We start from the raw sequence: 13,939 nt of genomic DNA, 5'->3' as shown, positions 1-13,939 counted from the left end.
AGTAGCTTTATCAGCAGAAAGGGGCTTGGCACGTAGGGGAATTTAGTCAAGCCGTTTTATTTGTTCATATAATTGCATTCACAGAAAGCCAGGAAGACTGTGAAGGAAATAAAAAAAGATTGGCATATCTCCTAAAGGACTATCCTTTTTGCTTTAGGACCACAGGGAGCTTGAGTCTGTGGAGTACAAATGGTCATTGCTTAATTAAATGTAAGCACACTCTAATATTCAGTGCAACTCACTATTATCAGATTATTGCAGAATACAGAGGCAAACTCCCTTTTATAGAGTAATGGGCTCATATTAAATAAGTAAATTCAGTAACATGCAACTGTCAGTTGCCCTTCATTCAAAAGCAAAAGAATGAGGGGGGAAAAAAGAAAAGAACCAGGGGAAATGGTAATTGTATGCAGAAGATCATGAATTTCAGTAGAGAATGTGTTCTGCACATGAGTAGATTGAGTTCTCTGTGTAATAGATGCTACCCATATGCATCTGTCAAAGTAAAACTAGTCCTGGCGTGTTTTGTTTTACTTTTTAAAGCCCTTCATTCACTCTGTTTTATATTTTCTGTCATTTTATTCACCTAAAAGTATTTTATAAAACATATAACACCACTCACGAGAGCACTGTCCCATGCTGATATAGCCACTCAGACATCTCCATGTCGGCAGTAAAATTAAGGTGTTTTATTTAAAGTGGGGGAGAAAGAAAGTGACTTTGGAGCTGCAGATCAGGGCAAAGAAACTCTCCTGGCTGAAGTGCCTCGTGGGCATCAGCTGGGCTGCTCTGGGGTTACACTTGGGGAGGGCACTGCCAAGCTCACGCTCTGCTGGGATGAAGAAGGAGCTGACACTCCCTTGTGCAGAGAGTCTTTCCTGTCACACTGACTACCTCAGTGGGAAATGAAGCAGCTCAGCATTTCACAGTAAACCTTTAGTTTGAGTGCCAAATCTCTTGGTTTGCTCACTCTCTTTTTTTTTCTTTTGAGATAAGAGCAGTGAGCTGCTGTAAATGCAGGTAAGTGAAACTGATACTTGATAAACAGGTATTGACCATGTACAAAGCAGATAGAAATAGAATAAAGGTGTTGCTTATTATTTGGGTCATATCAGTGCCTGAAGTCCCTAACTGCAGTTAAGGCTGGGCTGAACTCTTTGTTAAAACAAAAGATGATGTTTTCCCATTAAAATGATGGGAGAAGATAAATCTTGGTTTCACGTGAGACTCAGTGCCACATCCCACCAGAGTGGAACCCCAGAAACTCCATGGCTTTCTGGACTCTACATTGCCAGCCTGGTAATGGCTATAGAGAGTGCCAAATATTTTGAGGGAAGAAACCTATTTTTGGAATAATTACAGCTTTGCACTGATGTAGATGCAAATCATTAGCATGAAAAAGCTTTACCAAATAATAAGTGCTACAATCTCTGTGGGCAGGTCAGGGAACCAGGCAGAGGCACCACTTGTGAGGCTCACTCCTCTTCATTATCTCTGATAATTCATATCAGAGTGATTTTATTAAAACCACAGATTAGGCTAAATATTTCTTACATTTATCTTATTATCTTATTTCTTATATATGGGACTCAAAACAAAATCAGTGGAAGACTAACAAAAAGACTGAGAGGGATTTGAATTGTGCATTTTTTTGAGAAAGAGGATAACAAACATCATGCCCCAACCTGTGTGTTTTTACCCCAAACAGCAGCTGTTGTGATGGCAGCACAACAGCCCTGCAAGTCCCTTTGCCTTGCAGAAAACTTCCATTTAGGCAGAGTCTGGGCTCCCCAGGAGGGTAAGTTTAGCAAAGAGCAGCTACATCTCACTGTCCTGCCTGGCTACTTTTGTTTGAACGATTGCAAAGCTCAAGCCCGCTCTTACTCTGTGCATCTGTTGTGTTGTGAACAGTCACCATCGGGACACGGGGACCTTGAAAAGGAGAAGAAAAGAACTTGGTTAAATTTCTATCAAAGCACACACAGACACACGTGAACCTGGTTTTGAATTCCATGGAGCTGAGGGCTCTTGAGACTCATTTTTCATGCAAGACTAATCTAAAAAGCAAATCACCCTGGTATTAGAAAGAGTTTATGACTAAATGACAGTACTGTAGACTCAAAGACATGTGAGGTTTCAAAGCCCTTTCCCAACAGACCACTAAATGCATCTTTCCCTAATTTGTAAACATTATAATTAGCAGAAACACAATTAAATCACTCGCCTTTAAAATTATTCTAATGATGCCCAAACATCACAGCACAAAGCATTTACATTTTGTATGCTATGGATAAATGTTGCTGTTTTGCAAATTATTTTTTTCTTAATGAATTAAACACTAGCTTGTCTCTCACACTGAAAAAGGCCACATTTTCTGTCTTAAAATGCAACATTTGGGTATTGAAATCAGTCAGTGTTATACAAAGAGAATTATCATTACTATGCAGTGCACATGAGTGAACCACACAATTCACTGCCACAGGATGCTGCAGCATTCAGGATGCCACAGTCTTCACCAGAGGATGCTGTAGGGTCCTTTTGTCCTTAGCACAGTGATCTGGGTTCATCCTCTTGTTCAGAAAGTCATCAAGTGGCTGATTGATAGAAAAATGGGATGGTACACGAGATCAAGTTCATATTGTAGTTGTCAGCTTCTTTCTCCCTGTTTTCCAGCTGTCATCTGGTGACTGCTCTTGGAGACAGGACACTGGGCCCAGGTGGGCTGACCCAGGACAGCCACTCACATGTTGCTCCCAGACCTGTTTGTAGATTTTCCTTGACAGTACTGCTCAGGAAGGTGGAAATAGCCCTGCAGTGATGAAATGTTGAATTCTTCACCTCAGAGACTGTTTTACTTTCCTTTGCTTTGCCCATAATTTAACGTGGTACAACTGCAGAGAGTGTGAGCAGCTGGGGAAACCTGTGTGCCCAGCAAAGGTCCCAATAGCAGGGCCAGGAGGCTCCCATGCCGTGTCTGTGGGAAGATCCCAGAATCATAAATCCGTGGAATCACCTCTGTTGGAAAACACCTCTAAGATGATTGAGTCCAACCATTAACCCAGCACTGCCAAGTTCACCACTAAACCATGTCCCTCAGTACCACATTTACTTGTCTTTTAAACACCTCCAGGGGTGGTGACCCCATCACTTCCTTGGACATCCTGTTCCAATGCTTGGCAAACCTTTTGGAAAAGAAATTTTTCCTAATATCCAACCTAAACATTCCCTGGGGAAACTTGAGGCCATTTCCTCTGGTCCTATCACTTGTTCCTTGGGAGGAGAGCCTGACCCCCACCTGGCTACACCCTCCTTTCAGGAGGTTGTAGAGAATGATAAGGTCTCCCCTGAGTTTCTTCTTCTCCAGACTAAAACACTCCCAGCTCCCTCAGCTGTTCCTCTGGAATTGTGCTCCAGACCCTTCCCCAGCTCTGTTGCCCTTCCCTGGACATGTTCCAGCGCCTCAATGTCTTTCTTGTTGTGAGGGACCTGAAACAGAACACTGAATATCAAAAAACCCAACATTCTTTAAGCTTTAAGAGACTGATATCCACTGAGATTCCAACCCCTTTAAGGTGCCTTCTTAAGCCCTTCAACCTACGAGCAAATCCTGTGGGATCACCGCTTGTGCAACAGCAATTTGTTCAGGGCTGGCTGAGAAAAAGCCCCTACAATGCTGTAACTGAGAGTGTGCACACAAATGGCAGCAAAAGCAGGTGCTGGTGAGCCATTCTTACTGGTGTGGTGCATGAAATAAGTTCTTGAGAGCAAGAAAAGCTTTGAGGTGCTATAATTGTGTCAGTGGCTTTCCCTGTGCTGCCAAGAGCCCGCATCCCACTGCAGGCAGTCAAGAGCGTTTCATCCAGACCTCACGTGGACAGAGAAAAGGCAGGAAAATATTTTATTTATAATTAAGCTGACTAACATGGCAGCCTGACTTTTGTTTCTTTGTAACTGAGAATCTTCTCCCCTGACAATCCAATTCATTTTTAGAATGCAGGAAGGTGGATTATAATGAACAAAGGAAAACAGGTTTACTCACCAGGATTTAGCTAAATTTACCTTTCTCCTACTGATATACATTGATACGCTGACTGCATTTATTTATAAATCTGCCCTGCTTTTTCCCTGCAGTCCCAGAAGCCAGACTGCTGGAAAAGCAACAAACCTAATAAACATGGGCATGATAAAATCATCACTGAAAATAAAAGGAATCCTCCCAAATGACTCCAGTTGGAGCTAGAGTAGTCCTTTAATTAACACCAAAATGCCAACAAAAAGAAGGGGATAGAGAGAGAAATACAATGCATATAATACCTATATTTTCTAATTTATTTTTCATTTTTTTATTGGCATTGAAAAAGCTGTGAGAACCTAATAAATAAATAAAGATTCTAGTCTGTAGTTTAGAAAATTACATGTATTATATATTGTGTTTCCTTAGTCTCTCACTACTAACTACTGCTACTGTCATCTCCCCAGATCAATGTTTTTAAGTGAAGTCCTACATAAAGATATTGTTTGAGGTAATATGAAATTTAAAAAAAAAAAAAAAGAATAAGTATCCTTGAAAAAGTAGATTTTTGACTTGCCTAATTATTATTTTTTAACAAAGAAGGAAGAATGATAAAGACAGAAAACTACAGAGTAGAATCATCTCTGTGAGAAGAATTACTCTTGATATTAAATATTCTCAATGACAACACTCCAGTTAAAGAACACATTTCACTTGTGAGCCGGCTGAAAGTTATCAAGAAAAAGTCACTTTTTAAGGAATGACATAAATTGCTTATTTCAATGCCAGTTTTTAAAGTAAAACAACCCAGTTACATGCTAGACTGCGTCTTTTAATGCACACACATCAGAAGTCTTTCAACACTCACAAGTTGAGTGCCTAATGCCTGACAGGGACAGAAAGAATTCCTTGAAATGAGAAGTGTGTATTCATTAACTGCCTCCCCAGCTTTATTGCTAAACCTGTGGTGGTGTGACAGTCCCATTACACATGCCATCTGCTAAGTGCCAGCCACTGTCATGCGCCGATCTGAGAGGGAAACCTGATTTGTTCAGTGAGCTGCTGGGAGCTGACAGAAGCAGAGCAAGGACATCCTCTGCTCCGTGTCTCCTTCCTCCAGAGCCCATCCAAACGGGCTTTGATGGGGACTCCTGAGCCCCCACGTTCTCAGGCACATTCTGCTGCTTCTGTTTTTTAATCAGCACTGATGATCCCCCAGTGTCTACCTTCCCCCCTCAGAAACCTTTTGGGTGCTCTGCCTCTTGCTTGTTGGGGAATAGAATTATTGGTATCAATAAAAGAACTGTGCAAGCAATAGGGTTGGAAGTTTTTAGGCTTGTGTGTGTGAGAGACACTTTCCATGGGAAAGTCCCTGTGTGAAGGAAAACAAACAGCCTGAGAAAGAACAGGGAGTAAAGAACTTGCAGCTGTGCTGTCCGGGAGTGAACCAGGGGAGGTGAGCACAAAATTCTTTTGATCATAACAAGACTGTGGAAACTTGCCAATGTAGGTCCAATTATGTAGAAATAGAAATGTGTCTTGATAAGCTTTAAGCCACTTAGGAGCTAACAAGCTGGTATACTATATAAGTGCCTTTAGACTGCTGATAAACGGAGTTCATTTATCAACCATATTGGTTTGGATTCTCTTTCTCGCTCCCCCTGCCGGGGATCCGGGCTCCTCGTCCCGCGCGGCTTCCAACACTTGTTCACAGAGGTCCTGAGAGCATGGGAGCATCAGGATCCTTGAAGGATAAAACTCACTTGTGCTCCTTCAAGGATAAAACACAAAGTGCTCCACTTTAAGTAAGTAAAGCAGACACTGAGCTGCTTTGCCTTGATTGCAAAAGTAAGAGAGACCCAGCTCATACCTTATAACCTCATGACTGTTCCCAAAATCATGGGCAGGCCACTCTCTGCATGACATGGTGAAGATGATGCTGTTGGATTTCTTGCCCCAGAGGGGTAGGTTCAAGCAGGGCTGTGACATTCCCCAAGGTGTGCCACTCCTGCTCCCTGTCACCTCCACCAGAATTTTTAGGGGTGGCACCATACAGGTCCCTGTTATCCCTTTCTGCATCCCTGTGTCAGGAGTGGGATGGGATGTGCTTGAATGCCACTGCAGGCTCGACTCCCCTCTCCTGCCCGCAGCATTGCACCAGCCAACTCCAGCATCCTGACAGAAGTTTAGAAGTTGTTTCTTTATTTGTAGCTTAAGAGAAAGGAGCAAAACTATTGACAGAACTTCTGTGTAGAGACACACTCTGTACATCCCAGATAGATGCACGGTTAATAATGCTGCACAAAAGTCTAGTTACATGAGTTAGATTTTCAATTAATACAGCTGAAAGTCTGGGTTTATCATAAGGCCTTTGACTTTAAAACCATTACTGTAATTATCCATGCAAGAAGTAAATTGAGCTATATTGCTCTAATGACAACAGGCCAATTTATCACCCAGGAGGTACTACCCATCATGATGTGAATGGGCACAGAAACTCAGTACCTCAGTAATTTGACAAGAAAAAGCACTGGCCATGGTTTGTCATCAATTTTTAAGCAGCCTTTATTATTATTTCCAAAAAGGTTCTGCTTAAGCATGATCAGAAAGAAGCAACTCTAGATCTTTAAGCAATAAGGTATAGATTTCTAGAATAAAAATGGAAAATCTTTTTATAATCTTGAAGAAAATATTTACCAGACATTTGTTTTGTAATACTTTTTATACTCCAGAGTATTCCTGATGTTTTCATGATCTAAACAACATAGAGAATTATATAAATTATTATAACTTTAAAATGAAAGTAGTGATTATAAAAAGAATACAAAGTAAAATTGAATAAAAGTTAATCAAAATTACAGAAGTGTTTAAAAAGGATAAAAAGAGGAATTGTCTTATTTTTCTCATCTATATTCTCAAAGGCTTCAGCGTTGCAGATAATTTCAGACCAGAAGCTAAATTCAGTGTGTAAACAATGAAAATTCAAATACTCTCTGCCAGCGCCACCAGCATATCTCTTAAGCACTGATGAATGATTTAAAAGAGCAGCTGCAGCCGATGGGAGCTGAAAGGGTCTGGCTCTGCACAAGTGAGATAATTGGCAACAGCCATCTCTGTGTACAGATTCCAGATCTCTTTATTTGCTAAGCCATGAATTATTTATACGTGCTGCATAAAGTTCATATGTTGGGGTGATATTATCAGCATAATAAATAAAGACATGGGGAGTTCCGTGAACCAGGGCTCACAATTAAAATATTTCTCCATTTGCAGCATTTTGCAGCCGATGCTATGGACAGATGTTCGTGCTGTTTGCTTTGGCAACCTTGTTGACATAAACATCAAACAGATTTATGCTGCTATTCACCCTCCCCAAGGCATTTAATTTTTTAATCAAATCTTTACTTCCTCAAATGTAGCTTGTCTTGTAAAATAATCAATCCTGGCTTGTTCTCATGCAAGCACTCTGATGGTACTGCTTGTCTCTGCCCTGTGTGATACTGGTAATAAATTTCATGCTTACTTTATGTGGAGCAGAAATAAATCTGGTTACTCTGAGGCAGCATCAGTTATCAGTGACTAGAGGGCAAATGAACAAGAGATTTGGTCTTAATTCCACTACACAAAACAGGCCTGACAGGTTCTTCAAAAGGTTGCTGGAATGAATAAGCGTGGTCAGGTCCTCAGTCCATTCCATGGGATTTTGAGAGGTGCCTGCAAAGAGCAGTGTGGGAAGCTGGGCTGGCACTGACCAGCTTATCCTGCTCTCTGTCCTATGGCCACTGAAGGACACGAGGCCTTTGGGTCCCAGAAGATCCTTGCTGCTTCAGGAAATCGTGTGTTACAAAAGTATTGACAAACTCCCTCTAAATGTAATTGGGTTTGCTGATGTAATTCCTACTGGTGTCTTGCTCTTCTGGTAGGAGCTGCCTTCCAATGTGAAGCTGTACAGGCTGTCACTCCAATTTGCACCTTTTTGGGGTTGTTCCAACAATCTGTTTTCTACTAAGCATGAGTATTTCCATCATAGTCACAGCAGTCACGTGTCCTCAAAAGCTCTCATCCAGTCAGATAAACTAGATGATTATTTTAGTTCCCTTTTGCAGGACAAAGTTTCTTTTCATCTTATTCTTTGATGCAAGTGTTTTACATTCAGTTCCTCATTCCTGAACAGAAAAGACCAGAACTCTACCCCTGCTGTTGAGGATGTCCTAATTGGTTCTTATGCTGAAACTGCTACTTGCCCAGTTCCATGGAAAATTCCGTGCCTGATCCATCCTAAGAGAGCATTCACCTACTCCATGACCACAGCAGGTAGGCAGTTTGCTAATCCAGTGGTCAGCGTTGTGTGCCACATCTGCTCTGCTCAGGCATTTGTAACTTTTGAGCTTCAAACACACAAGACAAATTCTTGCCCTGAGTCACCATGTGCTTAAGTTTGCTCTTTGTACTATTAATTTCTCCCACTCCAGCCCTGCAAGACATCCAGATTCTCTAGTATTTATCTCTGCCTTCTGATGATGCTTATCAGCTTTGTGTCTTAACAAATTCCACCAGCTTCATCCAGCCTTGGGTTCCCAGGCTGCCAGGGAACAATCTGAGTCGGGTCATTCCCCAGGCCAGCTCCTAATGAACCCTGCAGCTGATCTCCAATTAGCCTTTTATTCCTCTTCATCATAATCTACTTCCTGTTCGTTTTGCTGGTACTTAACCTTCGCTCACAATTCTTTCACTAATCTCCCTCTTCTCCTTCTTAATTAATATCAGCCAATGAGGTGTCACATTGAGTGGGCTGAGCATTTCCTCCCTTTCATGAGGCTTTGGCTAAGGTTCTAAAGAGCCATAATGCAATAATGCATGTGGATGGATCCAAAAAGGAACGTGGAAAACATACAAACTCCAGGGCATGGAGCAGGTATATAACCACTGTAGTGATAAGATTAGCTGTGAAAAGGAGGCAGATTAGGAGAATTTGCTTGCAGCGTTCATGAATCTGATAATGCACCCCTGGAGTTGCAAGTACCAGAGGCAGGAGGGAACAACCCCAGTTCACATGAGGGTAACTGACTTCCCAAAAGCCCAGGGCATTTTTTTCTAGTATGCTGGTCCAATCTATGGTCCAATCTACAGAAAAATCACCATACTCAACTCCCTCTTTTTTCCAGGTTCTTTTTATTTGAATACCTCAATTTAACCTCTTTCAATCTAATTTTCATCCAGGCTTTCTCCAAACTTTGAAAAGAGATGAAACCAAAAGTTAACATTTGTCCCTATTTTTAAAGTATAAGTTTCTTATTGGATTAGTACATGCTAACCCTAAAAGAAATACCGTATGTGGGGGACTATGTCTGGCATTTTCTGTATTCCCTGACTACTCTGGAAAGTCACTGGATAGCTCAGCATGTCCAAGGAGGTTGTGCACTCTCCATTCTTGGAGGCTTTGAAGGCAAGACTAGACAGAGCCCTGAGCAGCCAGGTCTGATATCCTCTCTGACCCTGCTGGGTGCAGGAGGTTTCACTACAGACCTCCTAAGGCTCCTCTCAACCTGAATTCTCCTATGATTTTGTAATTTCGCATTAGAAAAGTCACAATAGGGTGGTGAGGTACTGGAAGTAGTTTCCCAGAGAAGCTGTGGTTGTCCCATCCTTGGAAGTGTTCAAGGCCAGGCTGGATGGGGCTTTGAGCACCCTGGTCTAGTGGAAGGTGTTCCTGCCCATGGCAGGGTGTGGAACAAGATGAACTTCAAGGTCCCCTCCAATGCAAACCATCCCATGATTCTGTGATATTCAAGGAAAAAGGATAATTCTTTATAATTGCAGCATAAAAGAAAATGCTCTCTCTCAGTGCCATTTATACCTCATTAACAGACTGAAGAAAACCCCATTGAATATTTTCTGCTTATTCCAGTAAAAACCTGGTAGAAATTGATTTAGGTAATCTTAATTTATTTTTTTCCATAAGTAAAATTCTCTTGCAACAAAATAATTATTTCCTAGCTAATTAAGTAATAACTGGTGCCGGATATTAACTTAAAAAACACCACCAACATCCCATAAATAACATTGTTTCCCATTGTCTGGTTATTAAGCTGTTTTCCTCTCATGAGTTCTCAGGTTTCAATATACCCTTAATGTACTGACTGCATTAATAAAGGGCTTAACAAGTACCATGCAAACAGAAAACAAAAGCCACCAATAAACCTTACAGCTGGCCCAGCTGGCAAACAAGGTGAAAGAAGCAGTTTTCCTCAGAGGAAGCTTTAAATCTTGTGAGATGGTAACATCTGTACTACCCTCTGCAGAATAATGAGTTCATCCAAGGTTGCTCATATAGCTGGAAATAATGCACATGCACCCTGGTCTCGACACGCAGGAGGCTTCTGCCTGATTTGTGAAGCTTCATTATTTGAAGCATCAGAGGAAGCCTGTTGTCATGGTCATTTGTCTCCTGCGAGTGGAGCTCAGATAAAATTTTGTGTGTACAGAATGACCAAGTGACAAGAACCCTGGATAGAAGCAGATGATAGATCACCTTCCTCTGGGCAATGCCAGGCAGCTCATATTTACAAGCAAGAATCAAAATGAAAGCAAGATCTGAACATGTAAAAGCAAGGAACACATAGTGCTTTGCAGAATGGGGCCATTTCAAAGAGGAGAGGAATTTTGGCTTTAATTCCACAATATTTTTTCATGCACTGAAAATTACAGACATTTTCTATTAATTTTATTGTTAAATATTCATGCATACTAGTTTGGGGTGGTTTTCCACCTATTTTTATGTCACTGAGTACTTATGGGGAGTTTACAACACGCTAAAGATGTATAAGAATAGAGTGAAATACTTTATAACATAAATGAGTGGTCTGCTTAAAGGAAGAAAAAATGTACTGGAATATCCACAAAAGTCACCATTTTAATTAATCTCAAACTATAATCATAACTGTGCTGTTAACAGGAGATAGAAAAGAAGTTCTCATCCAACTCCCAAACCAAGAATACTATCCTCTCTTTTCCTGCAGAAAAAGCTCTGGTGGTACCTTCTGCTTGTTCAAAAGGGGGTTTTCATGCCAGCCTGCTGTTTTGCAGTTGTACAGCGTGTGAGGGAGGGAGAATGAGCATCCCCCACCCTGCCTTCACCCACGGGATTTGTGACCCATGAACCGCGCACAAAGGACTTGAGAAGCGAGAGCCAACCTCGGCTGTTAAGTAAGAAAAGGAGTCAAGTGAATGCAAATGTGAATTATATAGTAATTATAATATAAATAGGGCCCAGAGATTAAGTCTGTGCATGCTTTCAAACAGCAGAAACTAATTTAGGCTTCATAAGCCTCAGGAAAAGTTCCAAAAGGTCACCGTTTGCCTGGAAGCGCTAATTACAGCCTCCCGCTACCGGGTACACAAGAACCTGAGGTTGTGGTAATCATCCTTGCATGGGAAACCACTCTGGTCACAACAGATAACACTCACCCAGTGACCTGAGATGTGAGCAAGCCCTGGGAATGCCTGCCAGGCCCCAGCACGCTGCTGTGCCCGTTTAGCATCCAGCTGGGTGGGAACCTGCAGGCACACGGCTGGGGCACACCCGGTTCCTGGATGCCCTGAGCACACCACAGGACATTCAGCTGCACTTGAGCATTAGCTCTGTGTTTCTGATGGATCTTGGGGTTTGTTAGACAGGTATTTTGGGTATTTTGGCCAGGATAACGGTCCTGGGTGGTAACACAAGAGTGAAACCTCTTGGGCGTTGCCTGCCCTGCTCTACCTGGACAGACACCCCTGTGTTCAGACCCCCAGAGCACACACTGTCAAATATTGGCTTCCTGCCCCTTGCTGTAGACTCAGAACCAAGCCAAGGACAGCTCAGATAGTTCAGAAAACCTGAGCACCCAAGACCTGCACACCAAGAACCAAGTAGCAAAAATCTATATTGAAGTATATTATAGCACTTGGTGGGATTTAAAATAACATTAAAACTGGGTGAACTGATGAAAACTGTATTTTATTTTTGAATTATATAGAATATAGATACCAGTCGACTCTGGAGTGCAGCAGTTATAGGCTGCAGTCATTAGGTGGCCCATAAAAAACTTCTAAATGATTCTTAGGCTGGTACTGTTCAGGGACATTGGTTGACTTCAATGATCCTTGTGGGTGCCCTCTAACTAAGGGTGTTCTATGTTTCCATAATGATGAAATCCTCACTCAGTTTCCCCAAGACACTGAATTTAGTATTGTCCATTCCCATCCCTATCTCAGCCAATTGATCCCATCCCATCCTATCCCACTCCCTTGCAAGATCAGAAATGTTTGTAAAATCATCCAGTAAAGCAGCAGAACAGCTTCTAGAACTGATCCCAGCAGGAAAAAAAAAAAAAAATCTATTTAATTTTCATTTAGTTCAGTTCCTGGGCCCAGCTAAGAATGAGCCTGTTTGTGGCACAGGCAGCAGATTGGTGAAAAAGCCCCTGAGGTGGACAGAGGGTGGATCTGCACTGACTTTGTCTTCCAGTCCTTGTGGACAGGCAATGCTGTGTTCCCCTGAGATGTACTGATGAAAAATACAATGAGGAGCTTTATAGGTGATTATTGCATTTCACAGTAAGGCAAGGTGGGGCACAGGGAGGCACAACCTGTCAGGGACAGCAGGTAGAAACAACCTTTCCCTTAGTTTCCTCCTCCCAGCCACCACCTGAGAATTATTGCTTATAGTGTCAGCAGTAAAAAAGTATTTTAAGTTGGCTCTCAGCCTTGCCTGAGGTCTTCAGAGCTACTGACGTGTCTACATGGAGCTGCAGCCTCCAGCTGGTCAGCATTTGTTTAAACTGAGGTGTGCCTATTGCACTTTTATATCCATAGGCTCTTGATTTGGTTAATAAAACTCATTTTCAGTGCTAATAGTTATTTCAGCATCCAGTTAAGTCTCTTTAGACCTCAACAACTTAATTTATCATTATATTTGCCAAAGGTCACCTGAACTGCCAAGCTCTGGCCCTCTTAGCAGGACCAGCTGCACTTAGAATGCATTTACATGAATTCCAGTAGGAAGTGAGACTCTCTAAGATGCTTTGCCTTTACCAGGATGGGCAGTTTTATGACATTATTAGTTGACACTAAACCCATATGCTTCAGAAACCTTGCCAGGTACCAGGCTTTCTACCTAAGTAAATTTAAGTAGGGATTAAATGTCGGTATTTCCTCCTGGTGCATTTAATATTGTTTTCAGGCCCTGGAGTGAGATATTTGTACCCACAACCACAAGCTTTCCCTGGATATCTGCCAGAGATGCTCCAAGTCACAATGAAGTGGTTACTTTGGGACGTGAAATAGGAGCTTCAGCTTCTTCATCTCTCAAAAGCAAGAAAAAGAGTTTCTATTATTTTAACTTGGGTGTTAAGGGCAGAAAACACTTCTAATGAAACATCGTCCCAGTAGCATTTGACAAGCAAACTTTTTCCTCTGTTCAAATCCTTCCTAGAAGCTCAGTACTTCCATATGACCCACAAGAAGCAAACAGCACACACATACATGTCTGAGGACTCTCCAAGCAAAAAAAAGCCACAGGAAGATATTTCCCCTTGCAGCTGCACTGGGTCTCCCAGACCCTGACACACTCACAGTGCTGTGAAGACACAATGCATAATGATGTGCTTTAAGACAAAATGAGTTATTATATTTTTCATAACTGCTTTAGTGCTGCTATAACTCAGAATCCAGACCCTTGTTCAAGAGATCCCTGCCTGTCTCTGAAGGCACTGAGCAATGCTGTGGGGGCACAGGAGGCTGGAGCCCCATCCTGCAACACACTGAGGGCTTCTTTGCTGCTGTGGGTGCCTTCAGCTGTGGCTGGAGGGAGTTAGGAGCATCCAGCACCTGGGAGGACTGGCCCTGCACTTATTAAGGCCCGTGGTGTAATTACAGGCTCGTTAT

The 13,939-nt window shown here is 42.1% G+C and overlaps 1 protein-coding gene across 5 annotated transcripts in view; it reads right to left on the bottom strand.

Annotated features, from left to right (window-relative positions):
* Positions 1 to 13,939, bottom strand: part of DPP6 (dipeptidyl peptidase like 6) — a 543,541-nt gene that overhangs the window by 13,321 nt on the left and 516,281 nt on the right. For all 5 annotated transcript variants that reach the window (XM_069006390.1, XM_069006388.1, XM_069006391.1 and 2 more), the window contains one exon: positions 1,885 to 1,932. In XM_069006390.1, the coding sequence (XP_068862491.1) occupies positions 1,885 to 1,932 (48 nt within the window). The remainder of the gene's footprint in view (positions 1 to 1,884; positions 1,933 to 13,939) is intronic.

The sequence above is a fragment of the Aphelocoma coerulescens genome, chromosome 2 (genome assembly GCF_041296385.1).
Source record: "Aphelocoma coerulescens isolate FSJ_1873_10779 chromosome 2, UR_Acoe_1.0, whole genome shotgun sequence".
NCBI lineage: Eukaryota > Metazoa > Chordata > Aves > Passeriformes > Corvidae > Aphelocoma > Aphelocoma coerulescens.
Note: the sequence above shows the minus strand (reverse complement) of the source record. Positions and strands in the feature narration are given on the sequence as shown.